The 23,848-nt window shown below is 39.6% G+C and overlaps 1 protein-coding gene across 1 annotated transcript; it reads left to right on the top strand.

Moving 5' to 3' along the window:
* The first annotated feature begins 43 nt into the window (after window positions 1-43).
* SIX1 (SIX homeobox 1) lies at window positions 44-3,086 on the top strand. The gene is made up of 2 exons (XM_072115814.1): window positions 44-903; window positions 1,993-3,086. The coding sequence occupies exons 1-2, from the start codon at window positions 344-346 to the stop codon at window positions 2,285-2,287; spliced, it is 855 nt and encodes a 284-aa protein (XP_071971915.1). The 5' UTR covers window positions 44-343; the 3' UTR covers window positions 2,288-3,086.
* Window positions 3,087-23,848: the final 20,762 nt, after the last annotated feature.

The raw sequence follows: 23,848 nt of genomic DNA, 5'->3' as shown, positions 1-23,848 counted from the left end.
CCCCTCCCTTCTTCTCTTCCCACCCAAGGGCAGCAGCATCACCCCTGCCCTCCCCACCCTCCAGCCTGTGCTCCCTGCTCTGCAGCCTGCCCCCATATGTGCAGCCAATCAGTGTGCACAGCAGTGTGGAGCTTTAAGGAGGCTTCTACCAGAAGAGTGACAAACTTGTAGCAGCTACATGCAGCATCCCCTGCGCTGAGCAGTCTGTAAACTGGGTTCTTTTGGGTGTTTTTTTCTGCTTCTTTACGCTTGGATATACCTTGTGTGACTTGCATTACTTCTCCAGTGTATGTGGAGGACTTATACTCCCAGTCTTCTGGCTGTGTCTCCAGCACACTGAGCCATGTCTATGCTGCCTTCCTTCGGCTTTACTCAGGAGCAAGTAGCCTGTGTCTGCGAGGTGCTACAACAAGGGGGGAACCTGGAAAGACTGGGCAGGTTCCTCTGGTCCCTGCCAGCCTGTGACCACCTCCACAAGAATGAGAGTGTCCTGAAAGCTAAGGCTGTAGTAGCCTTCCACAGGGGGAACTTCAGAGAACTCTACAAGATCCTGGAGAGTCACCAGTTCTCCCCACACAACCATCCAAAACTGCAGCAGCTGTGGCTCAAGGCGCACTATGTGGAGGCTGAGAAGCTCAGGGGGAGACCTCTTGGGGCAGTGGGCAAATACCGGGTGAGGAGGAAATTTCCTTTGCCAAGAACCATATGGGATGGAGAAGAGACAAGTTATTGCTTTAAGGAGAAGTCTAGAGGGGTTCTGAGGGAATGGTATGCTCACAACCCCTACCCATCTCCCAGGGAGAAGAGGGAGCTGGCAGAGGCCACTGGACTCACCACCACCCAGGTCAGCAACTGGTTCAAAAACAGGAGGCAAAGAGACAGAGCTGCAGAAGCCAAGGAAAGGTAAGGGAACATGTCATGCACAGACTACAGCAATACATCATGTATATGCAGCAACCTCCCATCTGACGGCTAAAAGGTCCTAGACAAAGAATCCCCATCCTCTCCGGCTGCCACACGTGGTCTACAGTGGAATAGTGACCACTAGTGTCCCCAGCACACGAGAGGTTAAATCAGTTTTGTTGAATGAGGAGTACAGGGGTCGTCCTCTAATAGAGAAGTCCCCTCCAGTAATGATCTCCCTGCATGTAGTGGGGCTCTCATAGACAGCAGCATAAACAAATACAGAGGTGACTGTGGAGTCCAGTGTTATTCCAGCTCACCACATACTCTGCTGACTGGGACTGTCATATGGTAGTAGTATTACACCTCACCTGTGCCTAACACAGAGAATATAGGGAGGAATCACTGCAGAGGGCTGGCAATGCAACATTATCACCTCCTAATATCATTTACATTTTTCATATTTAATGTTATCTTCAAGCCAATAATCCATATACCTCCCTTATGCTATACATTTGTTATATATACTATATGTACCAACTGTGCCTACTGGCCTACATGAACATGGCTATCTGCATTTTATTATCTCTATACTCTGCGTCATCTATCTCTAATCTATATATCTACATAGCATATGAAATAAAAGTATTCACCTAATCTTTTTTTGTTAGGAGTGCTGCTTATTTTTCTCTTATCTAGTTATCTATCTCTATTCTATCTATCTATACATTATGTAAACAACATAATGCATGTAATTTAAAAATATGTATTTGATATACAATGTGATTATTTCTATACGACGTTATATAATCACACATCTATCTCTATTCTATCTATATCGATCTGTCATCTCTATTCTATCAATCTATCTATAGAACCAAGACATATTTGCCATACAATTGCTTTTTCTGATAAATTATTACATCTAAGAGATAGATAGATTATGGGCAAGAAAAAGAGATAACTAGTAGTTTATCTAACTTGACAGATGGATAGATATGCACGTGTTTCATCTATAAGCCTTGTTTTGCTAACTAAATAGTTCCTTACATTTAAGCTTATATATATTTTGTTTCCTCTTTTTTGCAGAGAAAACACGGAAAACAACAACACATCCGGGAACAAACAGAACCAGCTGTCTCCTTTGGATGGAGGAAAATCCCTAATGTCCAGTTCTGAAGAAGAATTTTCCCCTCCTCAGAGCCCAGACCAGAACTCAGTCCTGCTCTTGCAGGGTAACCTAACCCACCCCGGGGGCTCTTCTTACACTCTGAGCGCTTTAGGTGGCTCTCAGGGGGGCCATGGCCTGGGCAGCCACCAGCACCAGCTACAGGACTCACTACTGGGACCCCTCACCTCCAGCTTAGTGGATCTAGGGTCCTAAGCAAGGCTATGATGGAGACAGCCCTGGACTGCACAATGATTGTATATAGCAAAGACAAGGTTCATCTCATGGTACTTAAGAATATGTAAAGAGACTTTTTCTATTCCTGTTGATGACAAGACCCCCCCACCTCACCCCCATCACCGAATGCTCTTATCACCCCCATAGCTCTTCTGCTATTAGCCAAATGCTGAGGCCAGAGGCACTAGGACACCTCCTCCTACCAAGCTAAGGATATAATACCACCCTGCAGGATATTATCACTATTATTATTATTAATATTATTATTGTGCTTTATTTATGAAGATCCGCATTTTTTTGTTTTCCTCCAAAACCCAAGAAAATCCTAAATGATGGAAAAAATCAAACTAACAAACAAAGAAAACATCTCTGGGGCTGAGTGCTCTTCACAATGCCGCAAGTTCAGCAGTTTGGAGGAGGTTACGTTTACAATTTTTCTTTTTCACAATTTAGTGTTATACATCGATTGCAAAGTAGTTTATAATAAAATACAGTATTAGAAAAAAAAATCTTTAGAGCCTGATGTCTTTTGTCCGAAGTAAAGAGAAATTCACTATACATATTATAAACGCTGCGCACAGTTTTACCCACATTTCTTTTGCAAAAAAAAAAAATTAAGGACGTAAATCCATAAGCCTGAGCTATAAAATTCAAACAACAATCATAAAGCCGGTGTATATTCTCTGATTCTGCACTTTAAAATTTGTATTTTTTGCTGGGATATCAGTAAATAATTCACCAAGTATTTGTCTTTATTTTGTCGCACAATTGGCGAATATGACAAGCGGAGTGGCGCAGACAATAAAGCCATCAATACACATGACATATTACTATGTATTTCTCGTTGACTACTATTGGAAAACGATTAAGGGTAGTAACCATAATGTGCTGTGCATGGTAAATGCGATAACCAAGTGGCTTGTCAGTCATCCCATCATTTGCTCCAGATCGTAGTGACATTATATATTGTATATATTATATTGTATATATAAGAGATTTTGCAACTGCTTCAATCTGTATTAGTTATTATCAAATTTTCTATCTAGGCGATATGCTATTTATTTCTCCTGACATTGCTTTTTATATACCACGCCTAATAATACCCGACATTTGTAGTAAATACTGATTTCCTGACTAACCTCTAAGTTACTTTTATATCTGTCCAAATGTATTAATATTAAATATTGAGTCAATATATCTAATCGTGCAGCATGTAAAAGTAAGTGTATGCATGTGTTATAATTTGGGTATATTATCTGAAATAAATGTATGTGGGTGTATGATATATCAGAATATATATATATATATATATATATATATATATATATATATATATAAGTATGTGTGAGTTAGTGTGTCTGTATGATGTATTTTATGTAAAGATGTTTGTTTATGCATGTGTATTGTCTATCTGCTTATTTATGTATCTTCTATCTATCTTTATCTATCTCATAACTATTTATTTATCTATCTATCCATCTATTATCCATCTCTGTGATGTAAGTATGAATAAAGTACATGCAAGGACTTTGCTGTCAGTATGAATAGCAAAAATACTTTGATGTTCTACCAGTCTTCAGTTCAGGCAATTATTTATACATATGTATTTTTAGATGTAATATTATTGTAGTTATATATATGATACTATTTGTATAGTGATCAGTGATTTATCTTAGCACATCCCTGACACCAGTCCCATTGGGCACAGCTAATGATCCTTTTGTTGGTGTTTTTGACCATTAAGTAGATGTTTATGTAAGTGGCAGCGCTGTTTACTCTCCCAGCTTGGGGACATGGAGCGATGCCACCCTCTGCAGGAGGCTGCCTGGTCGGGAAGAGGGACAATCCCTACACTTAGCCTAAAAACAAACATCCCCCTTTTTTCGCAGGGACTGAGATCCCAAGCGGAATGTCATGTGGACTGTATTATTATTTGCCTTCTTCATTGCTTTTTTTTTTCTACATGTCAACAGAATACTGAAGTGCTAATATGTTATATGAAATAGAAGTACATAGATAGATAGACAGATAGATAGATATGAGATACTGATACTGGAGATAGATACATAGAGTATAGAGAGTATAGATAGATATAAAGATATATAAATAGATTTGAGATACTGTAGATATATATAGATAGACAGATTATATATATAAAGTTACATTGATAGGTAGGTAGATTTGAGATACTGTATATATAGATAGAAAGATTATAGATAGATTTAAAAATACATAGAAAGATAGATGTCAATAGGTATCCAACAGCACACATAGACATGATAAATCCATCAGTAAATTGAAAAGATAGGTTTTAGATAGATAGATAGATAGATATGAGATACTGTAAATAGACAGATAGAGGAAACCAAAATTGAATAAGATGATTTAAGCGAACAGAATAGGTTTAACACATATAACATGCATATATACATACACATACAGCAGTAGATTATATACAACTGTATATTATAGAAGAAATGGATATACATGTGAACAGATTAGGTTATATTAATTACATTATTAATGAATAAATATATAATAGGTAACTACAATAGATAGAGGCAGAATGAAATTGGGTTCACCTGTAATAGAATGGAGGAAAGAAGAAAACGTGTTTTAAGATACACAAACAGCCATACAGTACGCAATTGAATAAATATAAAATCCATAGAAAGAAAGATATGGCTTAAATTATGATCTACATGATCGCTTCAATATACACGATTTAACATGTCTATAAGTTTCTATAGCCCTGCACTCATACATATAGGTAAAAGGTTATTTGGAGTGTCACCCATTTGGTGTTGCCTTTAAATCTCATTAATTCCCAGGAAATGCGACAATTACTGCTATGCGCCATTTACACCTAAATAAATAGGGTTCTCTCGCTGGATGCTGTGCAGTATTGTAAGCTATGCAAGCTACAGAACAAGAACCACCCGTGATATCTGTGCTTTTTATGTAGAAATGTCTGTTATGTCGTTATTTATCCAATAACAACACCACAAACACTACAGATGTGATGGACTTATGAATGGATGTATAGATAGATAATATCTAGATATCAGGTAGGCAGATGTCAGATACCTATATATTAGATACGTGGTTGATAGAATAAATAGTAGCAACATTTTATTGACGTCTCTGGCCTTTATTATGTAATTGTCGGGTCATACATAAAACTTCACTTCTCTTATTTTAAACGAAATTTTGCGAAACTCGCAGCAATTCCGCCTGGGGAGGGGGTGAGTAAGGGGATCACCAGTTACTGACCAGCACAGCATCACTATCCCTGATATCCTTTTCCATTACAGTAAATGCATCCCTTCCACAGGGCTGTTTATAGGAAGATGAGGAATCACTATTCTGTATCTAATTATATCATAAAGTGTATTCAGAGTGTAATACATAGAGCTACTGGGAATTACAGCACTGCCCAGGGTGGAAGTGAAAGTGTCCTGATACATTACATTGTATGTTGTGTATTATCGGGATTTCAGTGTTCATCGGAATAAAATATTGCTATCTATCTATCTATCTATCTCATTTTATCTCTTTATCCATCCATCTATTTTCTTCTATTATCTATCTATCTTGTCTGCCTGTATTTCTGTTTATCTATCTGTATGTTTATTGATTATCTATGTATAGAAATATACAAACATATCAACATTATTATTATTGTAATTCATGAATTATTTTCTTTCTTTCTTTCGTTCTGTTCTTTCTTTCTTTCTTTCTTTCTTTCTTTCTTTCTTTCTTTCTTTCTTTCTTTCTTTCTTTCTTTCTTTCTTTCTTTCTTTTTCTCTCTCTCTCTCTCGTATTTAATGTCACTCACTATCTATTCCACTGTATCAACCTATTTACCTACCTCATCCATCTAACCTTTCTATACCTTTATTTCAACTATACTGTAAATCCCTACCTATGTAGTGGAGACGGGGGGTGACTGTCATAGAGCTGCAGGGTCCTGTGTGATCCGAGGATCTTAATAGGTGTACAAGGGAGCTTTTCCAAGATTGCAGTAAATAAACAGATGGTATTACAGAGCAAACAGCCTCTACTCACACAACTACCCCTTTACCACACATTGCAGCACTAGGTCAATTGCTTGTAGAATTGGCAAATATATATAGGAGTTGTTTAACCCTTCCTATGGCTGATTTGCTGTGCATTACCATGGTAAAATATTTGTAGCTAGAGTTGCTTTGTTCTGTATTTGAGATGTTGTTCCGGTTTGCTCCGTATTAGTCATAATTAGTTAACTTTCTGTATGTCAGATGGTTGTGCTCTGCATAAGTAGCGGTATCATGATGTTATCGCAGTATTATCGTCATGTGTATGTTATATAACCTATGCTGTAGTCTGCATTTAAAGCTAGCCATGTATTCTTCTGAAATGGGAGGTGCACATTTATTACACTGCAGGGTGAAATAACTGTAATTATACTTTCCACAGTCTATTAGAAATGTGCAGTCGTAGTGTAATAACTATCCATTTTTTATGGAAGAGAGGAAGTACTCCTATAATGCCCATGACAGAGTAGGGGGCATATTGGGTTACTGGGAAAATCCTACTTTATAGGGGTAGTGAGAGATGGAAAAATAGAGGCAGACTTCTCCATCTCATGTTCAGAGCTAGTAAAAACTAAACATTGGCTATAGTGGGGTATTGAAGGGAGGCATTGAGTTATAAAGTGAGTCAACATGCAATATGTGCAAGGTAATATTATATTAAAGATAAAAAGGATCCTTAGATCATATAATTAAAATATGGATTAATGCCCTTAATATGGATGGATATAGTCTGTATTATTATGTCTTGATATTGTGCCAGTAGAATCCCTTTATATGTATATTACATGTAATTGATCCAGTATGCTATGTGATTAGGTTACACAATTGTTATGTTATTATATTTATATATGGAAGATAAACTGGTCTTTGGGGAGCTTTAAATAAAGTCTGGAGGAAGAGGAAGCAAACACTCCATGACAGGCCATATATAACTTAGGTATATAGAAGAGGGGGGCATGTGATGGCTTTGCAGTTGTCTTGGATTTACATTTCTGTAAATAATCCCATAAAATAGAACAATAGTTGAGGAAGACCCTCTGGACTCTGGGCATTTAGTATAGATTCCTTTTCTGACCATAGATCCTTGTTGGAAGAATATGGGCTACGGTATCTTTCACTTAATGTCTGACTGTAAAGGCATACATATGTATGTACATGAAATACAGTACTGTACTTTACAACATTTGGATAATCAGAGTTATGCCTAAGGCAGAACCTACTGGGTCACCGATTAGCCAGGTACTTCTCCACCATTCCATGCACAAGACATAATACATTGTTTTTAGTGACATATACACATATATTGTTTTTGCCCATGTGATAGTAATTGTTTCAGCACCTAGCACACGACCCTGTGGGCTCATACACACAGCTGTGGTTCCCTTGGCCATGACTTGGCCACAGTTTGGAGCAGGTCCTATTCTTGGTTCAGGTCCTATTTCTACCCTTGGCTTGGGTCAGAGAATAAGAGCTCTCCTTAAGGAGACTTTGCCAATTAAGGCTGCCTTGCAAGTGTATGGAGACTTATAGCCATTGATGCTCCACTAGGGGATTCTGGGAATTATGCTGCCATGGAAAACTTGTCTGTATACTTGTCCTTGTCTTGAACAGTATTTTTCTGTTGTCATCAGCACATGAACGGACCTCATACCGTGTGACACCTGTGGTCTACTTTTTTCTATCCAAACAGATATAAGTGGGATGAACCTTGTAAACTTTGTGTATAGTCTGTTTTCTGGACATTCTGTAAGTTTGATGGCAATGACTAGCCATGGAATTAGATGTTCCTCATGATGGATATATTATGTTCTAATTTTGTTACAGGAGCCACAAACTTGCACCATTTTAGATAACAATATAAAACTGACAGATTATACAGATCATCAGACCACTATGATCATAAATCCTCACATGTGAATAAGTGTTGTATGGTTTCCAGGTGAATTTACATAGATGAGTTGCCAAAGCTTAGATTACAGTGGCCTGGATCTGCAGATGGGAACAGAGGTGACTTCAAGTAATGACTGCCTGGGGACAGCAGGCGCAAAGTAACTTGAAAGTCAGCACCATTTTCTGAGCAGCCTCTAAGCTAAGGCCAGTAAAGGCTGCTTTTAGATTTTTTTTCTAAAGGTCTGAGAAAAAATGTATCTGTCATTCACACCTGTGTCTGCTTCCCAGCCCTGTGTATGAGCAGAGCATTACATTTCATCCTTCCTCTGTGCCCTGCAGGCAGCTCAATGCATGTCATTCCCACACTGCTGCCCTCACATACTCACCTCACTTTCCCAGGCATCGGATATACCACTCACCTACAGTTTCTCAACTCACTCCTTTCTGGAGGGAAAAATTTTTTACCCTTGCTGGAGGTGTCTTAATATTTTGGATTCCACAAGCTCTACCAAACATAGCATGTCAACCTTAAGTATTGTCTGCCACATCATCTGTTCCTACTTCAATTAGAGCTTGGTAATGTTAGATGGTCCATGTAATAGATTGTTTTATGGATCAACCCATAAAGTGGCAAATAAATTTGGCTCCAAATGCAGTTGTCCTTTAGTGGACCTTAGGGTTCTACATTGTGTCACAGGATCCTCTGGTACTATGGTGGGACATCCTATAAAATAATACAGTAGATTCCAGGAGCAATTCAGTCATAGAAGGGATTACCCCATCCATCTAGATCTACTCCCACTTTCTCAGTTAACTACTGTAAAAGTGGCCATATAAATGAATACTGCCGTTCCATACAGTAGTTATCTGTTTGGTTGATATATGGGACTGTTATTTATCTGCACATAAAGCTCTTGTCCACAGAATTATATTTCACCAAAGTATACATAATATAACATTTAACATTTGTACAGTAAAATAGCTCCATCTAGTGTAATTGTATCATTGTGCAATGATTCTATAAATCCATAGTGCATTTACGTCACCTACAAATAACATCCCAGATATTGTAACGGCAGAGACACATGGAAAGTACAATCTATGTGATTCGGTTAACTGCACCAGAATCTGGACAGACATGGACAATGGGGCAGATTTATCAAGTGGTTTAAGGCCCCTTCCACACTTGCGTTGCAGATCACGTCAGTGAAAAACTGACATTTTTCATCAGAGTTCAATCAGTTTTCAGTCAGAGTTTGTTCAGTGTCTCAGTTTTTCATGTGCATTTTCAATGCAATTTCAACGTGTTTTTCATGCGCAGATAATCCGCGTGAAAAGGACTCAGGGCTGAGCTCTATCTTTTCTATGGCAATTGATGCATGAAAAACGCATTGCACTTACATTGTTCTTGCATGGGTCTCAGAGTGCAATGTTTTTGATGCATCTCCATAGACTTGTATGGTGCGTTTTTCACGCCCGTGACTTGCAAAAGTAGAGCATGCCGAGATTTAAACGCACGTTAAAAAAACCGTGTGTGTGTGAACAAAATTACAAGTCTGAAAAAAAAAAAAAGTCTGTTGATTACAATGGGTCAGAGTGCAATGCAAGCTCTGCATGTCAAAAGTATGCGCAGAAAAAGCACGTGAAAAACGCAAGTGTGAAAGGGGCCTAAGAGTAAGAATGTTCTTACAGCTCCCCTTGAAAATATTCATGAGCACTGGTAAAATGAAAGCTGAGCTGTAATTGGTTGCCATGGGCAACTAAGAACATTCTTACTCTTAGTCAGCTTGATAAATCTGCCCTACTCACCTGTATATCTAATACCTGTTAGATTTTACAATCTACAATTGACATCATCGATTTGATTCCTATAAGGAACAACTTCACACTTCTGCCATCAGTAGACTTCACCCATCTCTGTAATTCAATTAATTATGTTTTTGTAATCGTAGCTTTGTGATGATTTACATAGAATAATATGACACTCGTCCTTACCCTATAGTTTTTATTGTGTCCTCTAAACACATGATGGGGAATGGCTCATGTTTTGGACACCCCTTTAATTGTCTTAGGGGAGCAACTGTATAAACCATTTTAGTCTGGGTTTTTGGAGTAGAAAAAGGTAAAAAAAAGTTTTGCGCAAATGGAGGTTTTTCAGCGCCCTCAGCGCTTTCTAAGCATGGATGTGATGCAGGCAGGGAAAAGGTAGGGCCATGGCATCCACGGTATCTAACATCTTTCACAATACAAAACTGGCATGAAAAAATATAGAATTTACTTCAGTCCCGCTATTGGCAATTGTTGTGAGGCCATGAAACCAGCCTATGACAAGGCCTGCACCAAGACAAGAGGTATCAAGGCCGGGTGGTGCATGTCCCTCATTGATGTGTAAAGCTTCAATTCTCTTCACCATTAAGCACAGAACTTAGGCCATTCTTCAGCATGTCTTTATAAACGTCACTTCACTTGGGTAACAGGTGCACAAGTAAGGTACCAACCCAATCAAATATTAGAGAGATAACTTGGCACTCATATAAAGTTTAGATTTGTGTTTATTACATTCACATAGTTTTTGATGTTTTGGTCAATTTCTGACCTTCTTTTAAGATGCAGGTTACCTCTACAAATTATGCAGCAAATTATCCAGCAATGTAGAAGCCACTGCCACAAGAGAAACACTATTAACCAGAACTTAGTCCATGGCTGTTTTTGATCTCATCCTGACACTATGGGGCTCACGTACTAAGGGTCCGAGGAGCGCATTTTCGTCGGGTTTCCCGACAATTTCCGATTTGTGCCGCATTTAACAGGGTTTTTTGGCGCACGCGATCGGATTTTGCCGCAATCTTTCATGCGATACAAATAGGGGAGCGTGGCCGTTGGCCAACCTGACGGATTTGGACTATGCGCGATTTAAAATTCAAATTGTGTCGCAAGACACGCACTTACAAGCACCAGGAAGAAGAAGGTGAACTCCAGCGGACTTCAGCATGGAAGCGACAAATGCAGGAAATCGGCACACGAGCTACGGGAATCGCCGGACTTCATCTTTGTTGGATCGTCCGGATCAGGGATCGCGACAGGACCGGCTAAGTAAATTTGCCCTTATGACTCACTGCTCCGTGAAAAACTATGGACAGACTGAACACATAGGAGCCAGGCAGTACAGATCTTGTAGGTTTTAGCTGCCAGATGATCCTAGGGACAGGTGTAGGATGATAAGAGAGGGGAAGGTGGAATAGAAATGAATCAGGTCTGGTCAATATGATTGGTATTACGAGAGCAAGACTTGCTGATCCATGAATTAATATGACTGTTTTATTTATTCCTCTATAGTATCCTTTTAGGGTAGAAATATTAACATTACTCAGATTAGCATCCTGACATATCCCTTATACTCCCCATACCCTCCTTTACAACCCTTCCTATAAGGTCTGCAGTTCCGTTTTTTGCCATTACATACTCAGTACTAAACCATATGAGCAAACATAGGTACCATAAGGTTATACAGTATTTGAACAGTATGTAGCACAAATCAATTCCAGCTAGCTTTGGCCAAAACAATATATAACCAGCATTTACTACCTGATAACAAATATCTTGTCACCTAGTTCTATTTTATGTGTATAACAAGGTTTGTACTAGGGAAAGAGATACCAAGACCTGCATAGTACATGTCCCCCATTCACTACAATGTGTTCTGTGTATAGCTGCAATTTTTTCACCAATAAACTCAGAATTTAGGAGACTTTAACACGTTCAACTCACAATTGGGCCATAAACATATAGTAAAGGATGATTCAAAGCTTATTGTTTCATGGAATAGCCAATTATGTTTCAATCAATGACCTACTGCTGCCTTCTAAAGGTCAGAATGAACAGCAGATAACTGGTTAATGCCATCCTGGACTATCCTATGAGTAGATATGATTTGCCAGATCAGATTACTTGATGAAGTTGCCCATAAAGCCTTCCCAGCATTCATCGATGGTTCAGTGTGTACTAAAATAGAAGCCATGAAGTGGATAAGAGCAATTGTAAAAAGTAACATGACAATAGCTGCACCACCTAATCAGTTACAGCACGTTCTCCTTTATGGGATTTCTCCCTGTACTATTTAAAGAGTGGGATTCCCAGATTTTTTTTTAGTTATAACACATGAGCCAAGTCTAAAGTCTGTGAAGGTACATGAGGGAGTTACCCATTTTCTTCCCCTTGAACACAAGACAGAAGTCTGTCAATACAGAATCAACTAGTTACTGACATGTGTTACCGGTATTATGGGACCTGAAATTACTTACTAATATGTGAGTACTTGTCAGTAATGTCTGTGATGAAGATGGACAAATCATTGCTCACCTAAATCCCAAATTTCAGATAACATATTAGGTTATTGCGAGGGGGTACTGCGGGCGCTACGGGCACATCATGTCACCCTCCTCTCCTGCAGATCGATGTATCCGGAGGATGGAAAGATGTAGCTTGCTATGTCTTTCCATCCTATCTTTTACAATGGATACGTCATATACAGAGCAGATGGAGACAACAACTATCCCTCTGTTTTCCAGTATGTGTCAATGGGTATGCTGGGTCCACCAGACACTGCTAAGTTGATGCCACGCATTGCTGCTTCCGGAAGGGATGGTAATGCATGGTGCACCCCAATGGGAGATAAGTACACAGTAAGGGTTTGCAGTGAACTGCTTCTTTACTGAGGAAATTCTGGTGCACAAAAATACAGACAAATATAAGGCCGACTTCTCTGATCTCCTCCCTGGCAGAAGAAGGATTTCATGCTGAGGAAAGGCCTGGAGTAGTCTCCGTAATATTTTATGGCAGTAAGTTTCTAAAGAGGTAAACAAGTTTCCAGACACCTGTCAGGCTGTCTACTTTTGCAGTAAACAAGTCTGTTTTTTTTTTCCATCAAAACAATTTCTACTGTAGATTTACTAGCTTCTCTTCAGTTGAAGATACACAGTTAGAAATATCTCTCAATGTTCATTATCCTTTCTTATCAGTCTTTACAGACACAGTACAGAATGTACATCACAAAACACTATACATTAATGTAAAATAAAGTCAAGAGCGCTGACTTTGTAAAGATGAAGTATTCAAATATCCACAGTTCAATGTTCCTCTGCTCCAGGTAACTACACCTAAAAGGAGCATCTCAGTTTCTGGATGACCCAACATGTTGTGTATTATACAAGCAGTGGTGTAATGTTATATTTATCCTGTGCTGTAAAATGCAGACGACCCCTTAATATGAACCTTAAAGCTTATCTTTTTATTAAAAAAAAAAACACTTCCGTCCTTATTTTTCTAGGTTTTTAAGCACCAATTTCCATCCAAAGGCTCCTAGTCAGCCATATAATCCCATAATCCCTTGCACACAACATCTTTACACAGAGTAATGTTATTTACAAACAACAGGGACTGATATTTAGAAGCTGCTCCTCCTCTAATTAAATACGGCCCCAGGACATGACAGGAGCTTTGCCAGCTGTGTAATATAGCGCTGAGGATTCAGATACAAATTAGGATTGTTATGAACTAAAATAATTTAAAATAATTTTTTGCCAAAATCCACAAGTAACAAATACAGATTTATAGGGCACAATGGATTTTGGCTTTTTCCTGGTGTGTGTTAAGACTTAGAAGTTATACAAGACATTTATCTAGTGTTATTTATATACTTCACAAGTAATTCATACACTTTATTGTACTACCCAATTTGAAGGAAATCTGCCACCACAAATAAACCCCCACAATCACACAAACAGTACCTTGTTCCAATGTTTGTAAGTATACAGGAGGTCTTTTTATATCTTTTTAATGTTGCAGCATTCTAAAAAAAAGTTCCCTCCTAAGATGCAGTCAAGGAGGTGGGGAGCTCCACCAAGCAGTCAGGCAACCCCGCCTTCTGACCACAGTTTGCACTGCCCACTGCAGTGCCCATCATCTGGCACTTCCCACTGCAGCCTCCTCTTGCTGTTGTCACACTCTGGCTATCCAGAGTTTTTGCGCATGCACAGTAGGCACTGCTTGCAGCTATCTGGCTGAGAGGCGCTCCCGCAAGATGTTAATCGGTGCACTGCATATCTGCAAGTTTTCCGGGTAGCCGGAGAATGGCCTTACAATTAAGAGGCTGCTCTGGCATGCCAGATGCATGGAGTGGTCAGAAGGTGGGATTGCCTGACTGCTTGGTCAAGCAGCCCCACCTCCTTGACTGCATCTTACAAAAGAATAAAATATGATTTTTCTGCAACGTAGAAATATGGTAAAAAGACCTCTAGGAGGAGTACAATATACAAGAGTACAGTAGAAGGTACAGTTTGTTTGCTTGGGGGGTTCAGTGTTATGACAGGTTCCCTTTTAAGTCTACTACTACTAATGATAATAATAATAATTTTTATTTATTTAGCACCAACAATTTACACGTTTAGCAGCTATACTCTCTTTTAGTGCATATACTTTTTAATCCTATTAGAGACATATGGGCCAGGTGAGATATTTCCATCTCTTATATTTCTGTGTAGCATGTCAGTCAGTGGAAATATATAGTTATAGAGCAGGAGGAGCTGAGCAGATTGTAGATAATGGGGAACATTTACTTACCCGTCCCATTGACGCCACCGATCCAGAATGTCCAAGGAGGATTCGGGTCTGCCGCGATTCACTAAGATCGTGCGCCCGATATCCTGCATGTGACGCTTCCCTGCTGAGGTCCGCCAGAGTTCACCTTCTTCCCGGTGTATGTGAGTGCTGATCTTGCAACACAATTTGCTTTTTAAATTCCGCAGTTTGTCCAAATCAGTCGGGTTTTTGACCGACGTCCCCACCCCCTGATTTGTGTTGCATGCAAGCTAGCGCCGATGCGCCACAATCCGATCACGTGAGCCAAAAACCCGGGGCAATTCAGGGCAAAACGGAAAAAAGTAGCAAAACCCAACCGAAATGCGGTGTTCGGACCTTTAGTAAATGTGTCCCAATGTCCTACTTGCAGGCTTCATGTTTCATAACTCAGGTTCCCTTTAGTTTTAGAGGGCAGGGCAAAGTTTGCTCAAAAAAATATAAAGATTTCCTTTTGGTATTGGGTCTGTCCCATTTTCACAGTCGTTAAGCACCTGTTTCTTTTAATTAACCAAAGTTTCAATTAAATATTTTAAAACATGTTGTTCACTTAGGTGTAATTCATGCTATATGACATAAATATTCCCCTGCAGAAGCACTTGTCATATGTTTTGGTTTTCCTCATTTCTAAAAAGCTCAAACAGGCCAAACAAGTATTACTTAAGGTGTAGGTTATTTGGTTAGATAATGCATTTTTCCAGTAAGTTGACGGAAATGTTCTCAAAAATCATAACATAATATAACAAATACAAAAAATGTAAAAGTAGTCACATGAAGAAGATAAACAGCAAAATAAACATACTGATCTAGTTAAATACCACTAAGTAAATGTATGCATACAAGAAAGTGTTACCTCTGCTGCATTCATACCGTGTTGTTGCCCATCGGATTCCTGACACATGTGCGGGGCACATTTACTTAGAAAGTCGGAAACTGCACTAAAAGTGCATTGTCCGTGTATAATGCTGGGTGCAGAAATTCACTAAGATCGTGCGCCAGAAATCATGAATCTGTCACTTCCCCGCACTGACCCGACGTTCACCATCTTTTTTCGGTGCACCTTTAACATAGGGCGTGCAACACAATTTGCAATTTAAGAAACGCCCCCCAATTTGTGTCACATGGAGACCAGCGAAGCTACTTCCGCCTGCTTCCTCTCAGCTAATGTCTGAGACCTTTAAGTTTGTTTTAGAAATGTAGCCGAGTGCCAATAGATCACTGTATAAAGTGTGAATGTGCGGTCCAGTTCTTTTTTCTCTCCAAATGTTGGTTTACTTCTTAAATACATGTGCAATCTCCAAAGTTGTTCTTTATAGTGCAAAGTAAGAGGGAAAACTGGTGTTTAATAGATCTGGCACATTAGGTTTTGTTTCAGGGTGTAATTTCACTCCCCAAAGTGTTTTTGTATGTATTTGCTGTTTATAAAACCAATAAAAATTTAAATATGAAAAAAAACAATGAATTTTATTAGGTGGGGATTGTCTCTACTGTAAGCCAAGCACTTCCTGCATCTTGTAGGTCATAAACATCAATATGCTGCATTGGTGATTGAAATAAGAGAATGCTGTTTACAATGTGCCAAAAATACATAAAGGAACAAAAAAATCAATGAAAAATACTCCCTGCCAACCAATCTAAGATGTCTAGAATTACTGAGATTTTTTATATCCAGCTTTAACTTTTAATTTTGGTATCTTGCTGGGTAAGAGAGGGTTAAGGGAACTTTTCTCTCCCTCACTGGCAAGTTTCACACCATGGTTGGGTCAGCCAAGAAGGAGAGGAAACACAAAGGCAGCAAAATGATTCATTCTACCTGCTTTTCCCATGAGTGATCACCTGCTGCAGGGGTCATGAATAGCAGGTAGCTCACTCAATCTCCATCTCTGAGAGGCTCATTTGTTTTGGTGACAGCTGAGTGACAAGAACTGAAACCTGAGCCGGCAACTTTGCCTGATGTGCGGATAAAACCCTGGATGTTCCCTCAAACATTTCAGGAAATGAAAGTTGTAATGCGATCCCTTTGCGCCAACAACTCCCCCAGTAAGCACAAAGGCTCAAAGGAACCAACTCAGATTAAATTCAGCCCAGAGATGATGGAGAGAAAATAGAGATCAGGCAGAAAAAGCTGGGGCTGGCAGACTTCTCCTCAACACTTATTGGAAATGTCTGTCTAAGCATGGATTTAAAAAGGTCAACATTTTCACAAGTGCGTAAGTGCCTGTGCCTAAAAATAACATCTTTCTTTACTAATTACAGTAGATGAAGATAGCAATGACTTTGCTATCAGCTGGACCTTCATTGTTTGCTACCTGGGGCAAGAAAAGTCTACCTGGGCATTTCAAAACATGCCCCGTACTTGCAGCCAAGGGCGCCATAGCTGTGTGGTCTTTTTGAAGATCATTTAATTCAATAAAAAAGTGTAAAACACCATTTATCACTTCAGTTTACTGTATAACTGGAGCCATGTGCTATATTTCACATTAAATACCTCAGGGCAGATCACACTACAGTGAAAAACATCCATGTGTCATCCATTTATCAGGGCTGCGTTTGTACACAGGGAGCCTAATGGTTCAATGCCCAAGAGCTGGGATTTGATGGAAATGCCACAATTTTTCTGTAGATTATTTTCGATTCCAACATTAATATAAATTTAGAGGTGCAGTACGGACCAACATATTACGTCTCTGTACAAGTCTGTGGCCTAAGGGTGCGGTCAGATGTGGCCTTTACATTGCGTTTTCGAAATGTAATTCAACAGATGTGGAGAAGAGATTGACCTAATTGCATAGCATTAACATTGTGCTATCAATGGGGCACATTTACTAAGGGCTTTGCGCCAGTTTTCTGTCTGACTTTGCACGTTCTTTCTAGTGTAAACTGCTCGCACAGGTATTTAAGAAGTGTCTGTACCACAAACGTGTTGCACGAGACCCTTTTGTGGGGCAGCATCTGCAACACAAATTAGGGGGCGTTCCGGTGCTCAGTCGGACCATGCGCCAGATTTAACATGCAAAGTCTGTTGCATGCCCTATGTTAAAGGTGCACTACGAAAAAGTTGGAGAACTCTCGGGCCAGTGCAGGGAAGCGTCAGATTCATTATTTCTGGAGCACGTTCTTAATGATAATCTGTCGCAATCAGCATTATACATGGGCAGAATTTGGAACATTTTTAGTAAATGTGCTTACAAAATGCAATATTGGGGGAGATGTATCAATCTGTCTGTGCCAGAAAACTTGAGAAATTTGCACCTGAAATGCCCTCTGCCACACTTAGTGAAGGTTTTAGACCATTTTTAGGCTTTTTCCGACTTAACTAGGGGGCATGACCAGACAGAAAAAAGGCCCATGTGCCTGAAAATTCTATATTGTGGTGCAGCAAACTAGACCAACTCATAGGATATAAAAAAAAAAAATTAAAGAAAATAAAATGAAAGTTGCACTTACCAGTCTTAGGGTGCATTTAACGCACGCATTCCAAAACGCATTGGAAGACATATACCATTGTGTTTGCACCAGTTTTTTTGTCCACATTTGCATATAAAAAAGGGTTTTTGTAGCTTGCACCAGTATTTGTTATGTTGGTTCTGCAACAGCATGAAGCCAAGTGCACTAAGAAAAAATAGGTGCAACTGTGTGCGCATCCCGAAAACTGACCAGATTAATTAAGAGCCAGTATTAAATAATGTGGTACAACTTACACAGAGCAAGTACAAAGGTAAATAAGGCACAGTGCACCAGTTTTATTATATTTGTGCCGATGTGTTAACATATGTTAAGATTTTTTTAATGTAAATACCATGTTGACATGATGTTGACACAGTCACTACCCGAGATGAGCGAAGATAGGTAAGAAGACGGTGCTAGGTAAGTATGTACCACACATAGTGGTAGATTTCCTTTAAGTCATCACATGCTTAAAGTATCACATATTGAATCTTATACCGCACTTTCGAGAGTGTAATTAGTTTGTGCCCTCTGTAAGTGTGCCAACCAGTGGTGAAAATCTCCCCCTTTTTCCTTTTACACTAAAAAGCTAATTAGTTACCCAAACACTTTTTAGGTACATTTTCTTTAAATGCTAGAATTGCCCAATGAGAGTGTTCAGTGATTATTGCTCAATTTTAGGTTTTAATGATTTGTTTATAATATAATTTAAGGCACCTGTGGATGGGAGACACCTAAACATCTGGAGCACTGAAAATAAACAATGAGAGCCTGGAGGATATTCATAGGAGCATTCGCTTACTTCTACCTTGTCAGCCATTAGTTTGGTAACATAACACTGTGGCCCACATTTATCAAAAACAGTGCGGTCTGTACTATGTGCAGTTTGCCTGAGGAGTGTGCAGGGGGCGCCAGATTTATAACATGTGTCCCACGTTCTTCATGAATCTGGCATCCCCTGCACTCCTCCGACAGAGTGCACCAACGTTTCTTTCGGTGCACCTTTAACACACATTTCTGTCAGACACTGCTTGATAATGTGACGCACGGTCCAACTGTGCACAGGAATGGCCCTTTCAATGCAGGGTTTGGTGTTGCGTTGCGGAATAGTGCAGCCGCGAAACAAATGTGTCACAGACACTTTATACATACATGTACAAGCAATTTGCACTGAAAAAAACATGCAACGTCAGATAAAAACTGCCGCAGGGGCTTTAATAAATGTGAACCATTGGGGTAGATTTATCATTCCTTGTACACCAGTTTTCTAAAAAGTCACAATTCTGTCTGCACACCATAGATTTAACAACTTTTTGAGGTTTTTCCATACCACACACCCCTTTTAGAAAAAGTGAGCTTTACAGGGCACAGGACACAGGGCAGGTTGGGGGACTTCTCAGCCAGAGTATTGGTGTAGGTTATAACTGAAATTCCGACATGTCACACTCTGGATGTGATGGGCAGTCTTAAGGGAAATATATGATTTGCTTTTATTTTATACCTTAAGAATGATGTAGCTACACGGATGCAGAAACATATCTTGTTTAAACCCTGAACTCAGTGGTTTTGCTGAAAAAGCAATTATAAAATGATGATAATGAGGCTCTGTCTCTCCTGTTGCTGTCTCAGCACTTCTCCTCTCCAAATTATTCACAGCTTCAGAGAACGCTGTATTCACTGTGTTGTCCCTAACAGGCGTAAGTAATGAATCGCTGCACCATCCCACCATCCCCCAGTCATCCAGCTCAGGTTGATTAGTCCTGTCTGGACAGTCCAGGCAGCTCCTATGTATGTGGAAGTAATGTGTTTATGTATGGCAGCAAGCCTGCACCCATCTTTCCCAAGGTCCTGAATTTTGTAATAGTTTTTTTAGCAAAACCAGTCAGTTCAGGGCTTAAACAATATTTATCCGCATCAGTGTCGCTACAGCATTCTCAAGGTATGCATGGTTCATTGGTAGATTTCCTTTAATAAATCTTCCTCATTGTTTCCTAAATATATTTATAAATGCATTAAGGAAAATCATGAAATCTGATTCCAAACTGTGGCATTGGCATGAAATTACAAGCACATTTTGAAATGACAATTCACAGGAGCAGTCCTAATAAAATTCTGAAAGTGCAGAATTTACACTATACTTCAAAAGGTACCACCAAGGTCACCAAGGTCACAATAAAGGCTAAAGTATTGTGTCAGCTGAATTGAAATAAGGGAAGTCATCAGATAAAATTATACTGTAATGGTTGGACAGTATGCAGACTATTCAGTTTATTTATTGTTTTGTATTCTATATATCAGTATGGTACTATGCTAAGTTAAGCTACTCCTATTCACCTCAATCCCAACGCCAGTCTTCTTTAAGCCTGACACAAAGAATTAGAAAAAGCAGCCCAGAGCCTGGGGACACCATGTCCAGTACTTCGGGCTGCTGATTATTCAGGTTTTAATTGCCAGGGAATTTTTAGAAAATTTTCATACTTATTGGCCTCAGGACCATAACTTTTTTGGGCAATACCTTAAAAATGTTTTAACCATGTTTTTAGGACACATAGGGATAGTTAAAAATTAAAAATATCAAGAGACCTTTTTTAATTTTTATTTTTTTGTGGTTTAACAATATAAAAATTGGAGAAAGAACTTTTTTTGTAATGTTAAGTTTTCAAATTAGCTCAAAATGACCATTAATTCCTCACAATGATGGTTGTTTTAATATCTAATATGTACAGTCTTGGGCAAACACAGAGACTATGGCAATATTTTTACAGTGTAGCGGGGGATTTTTATTATTTTATTAGGAAATATTAATGTTTATTTTTAAAAATGTATTAATGCTGTGTGTGTTTTACTTTATTTTTATAAACGACCCCAAGGGAACATTTCCACAGGTTTTTTTTTAAATTTTAAATTTTTTTTTTCAGTTTCTATTTCTCACCTGTAACATGGGCATCTATAAGAGCCCAAGTCACAGTGGTAAACGGCCCTTTGTGGGTTGAAATTTCTGATCAGAATTGTAATGGGTCTGATCAAACCCAGCAACTCTGATTGACCCCTGCGGACATGGCAGTCACGTGACTGGCAGCACCAGCTCCTGCATTCACGGAATAGCATTACTACTGCGCTATGTCTATGCGCTGTGTCAGCTAGAGACCTAGTCCTGCTTCCTCGCTATCCGTGTGCCTGCTGAAATCTTTGGTCAGTGGGTGGATGGGATTGAATTCATCACTGTATGGCTGTATGCTAATATTTTACCCTTTGTAAGAATGTGAACCTAGAGGGCATTGGAGAGAGACCAAAAACCAGCATTGAGGAGGGACCTCACTAGAGTTTCTTGAGCCTATCCGGTAGCTAGGGTTCAAGAAGTAAAGTAGTGTTCTATGTTGGGGCAAAGCTGTTATTTTTGTTCCTCCAATTCTTTTAAAGCGGAATAAAGCTGTTTCTTCTGGATTGCTGCAAGCTTCTATGCTATTTCATTGGCACTCAGTACCACAAAAGACATGGGCTTAAGGCATAACAGCAAATAACAAGAACACAATTTTCTCTCTATACATATCCGACCACATATAAAAATAAAATATACAATTTTGGGCAACGATGTATAAAGGATATAACAGAACTTGGAAGTGGGCAGAGAAAACAAATTAAATGGTGGATTGGAAGATGAAGGCCTATCCTAGTGTTTTAGAGATGAGACCTTTCCTGCTGGTGCACCAATTTTCTTCTTCCTATGCTTTCTTTGGGTTGTTAATAATTAAGTAAAAGACAGTGCTGAGTGGTATGGGAACTGCAGAAAAGGTGTGTGTCAAGCTTCTGGAGTAGGGAACCCTCTGGACCTCCGCGGACAATGACACAAGCCAACACCTGGGACCGGAATCTAAGTGGCATACGGTCTTCAACAGAGCCCGCCGCAAAGCAGGTTGGTCTTGCTGCGGCGTGGTACCACCAGGTCGTTCCACAGGTGCGACTTGTCCATGGTGGCAGCTGAGGTTGAGGTATGGAATCAGCAGGCAATATCAAAGTTGGGGACAGGCAGGTTGTCAAGGCAGGTGCCAAAGGATCGTATAAATAAAAAAGGGGGAGGGGTTTGTTTATATGTGAATTCTTGCCTCAAGCCTGTCTTGCGAGAAGACATCAGTAACGCAAATGCAATTGTGGAGTCCCTATGGGTGGAGATAAGGGGAGGGAAAAAGAATAATAAAATATTACTAGGGGTTTGTTATAAGGCTCCAAATATAATGGAGGCAGCAGAGGAAATGCTGATAAGTGAAATGGATGCGGCTTCAAAGCATGGTGAAGTACTTATCATGGGGGACTTCATTTACCCAGATATTGACTGGGGGGCAGAAACCTGCAGGTCCTTCAAAGGCAGCAGGTTCTTGCAAACAACAAAAGACAATTACCTGTCGCAAATAGTCCTGGAGCCAACAAGAGGGGGGGCACTGCTGGACCTTATCCTTAGCAACAGACCTGATAGGGTATCAAAACTACAGGTTGGGGGGAACCTGGGGAATAGTGATCATAATATTGATTTTGTACTACGGTTTACTAAGAACATTAGGGAAGGGGCAACCAACACTCTAAACTTCAGGAGGGCAAATTTTCAGCAAATAAGGGAAGACCTTAAAGGCATAGACTGGGATAATGTTCTCAAAGACAAAAGCCCCCCCAAAAATGGGACTTGTGTGGGACAAATGTGGTACCAATATACAAAAAAGGATCAAATAGCGATCCTGGAAACTACAGACCCGTGAGTCTAACTTCTGTGGTGGGGAAAATATTTGAGGGGTTTGTTAGAGATGCTGTCCTCGAGTATCTCACTGTGCACAACCTTATAACCCAGCGTCAGCATGGGTTTATGAGAGATCGGTCCTGTCAGACTAATCTGATTGGTTTCTACGAGGAGGTAAGTTTAAGACTGGATCTGGGGGACGCTGTGGATGTTGTATATCTGGACTTTTCAAAGGCATTTGACACCGTGCCACATAAAAGGTTGGTATATAAAATGAGACTGCTGGGAATAGGAGAAAATCTGTGTATTTGGGTAAGTAATTGGCTTAGTGATAGAAAACAGAGGGTTGTCATTAATGGCACATTCTCAGATTGGGTTGACGTTACCAGTGGAGTGCCACAGGGGTCAGTATTGGGGCCACTTCTTTTTAATACTTTTATTAATTTATCGATATTTGCAGATGATACTAAGCTGTGTAAAATAATAAATACTGAGGTCGATAGTTTAGCATTACAGAGGGATTTATGGAAGCTTGAGGAGTGGGCAGGGAAATGGTTGATGAGGTTTAATGTAGATAAATGTAAAGTTATGCACTTGGGCCATGGAAACAACAAGTATAATTATGTTCTAAACAGTCAATTACTTGGTAAAACTGGAGCTGAAAAGGACTTGGGGGTGTTGGTGGATGGTAAACTTAATTTTAGTGACCAGAGCCAGGCGGCTGCTGCTAAAGCAAATAAAATTATGGGATGTATCAAAAGAGGAATA

This window comes from Engystomops pustulosus, chromosome 7, assembly GCF_040894005.1.
Source record: "Engystomops pustulosus chromosome 7, aEngPut4.maternal, whole genome shotgun sequence".
Taxonomy (NCBI): Eukaryota; Metazoa; Chordata; class Amphibia; order Anura; family Leptodactylidae; genus Engystomops; species Engystomops pustulosus.
This window is presented reverse-complemented; position numbering and strand designations above follow the sequence as displayed.

What these genes read in the sequence shown, in the direction of transcription:
- SIX1 (XM_072115814.1), top strand. Translation starts at nt 344, where the DNA reads ATGTCTATGCTGCCTTCCTTCGGCTTTACTCAGGAGCAAGTAGCCTGT. An exon ending in GCTGCAGAAGCCAAGGAAAG is followed by an intron (nt 904 to 1,992) that starts GTAAGGGAACAT and finishes TCTTTTTTGCAG; the next exon opens with AGAAAACACGGAAAACAACA.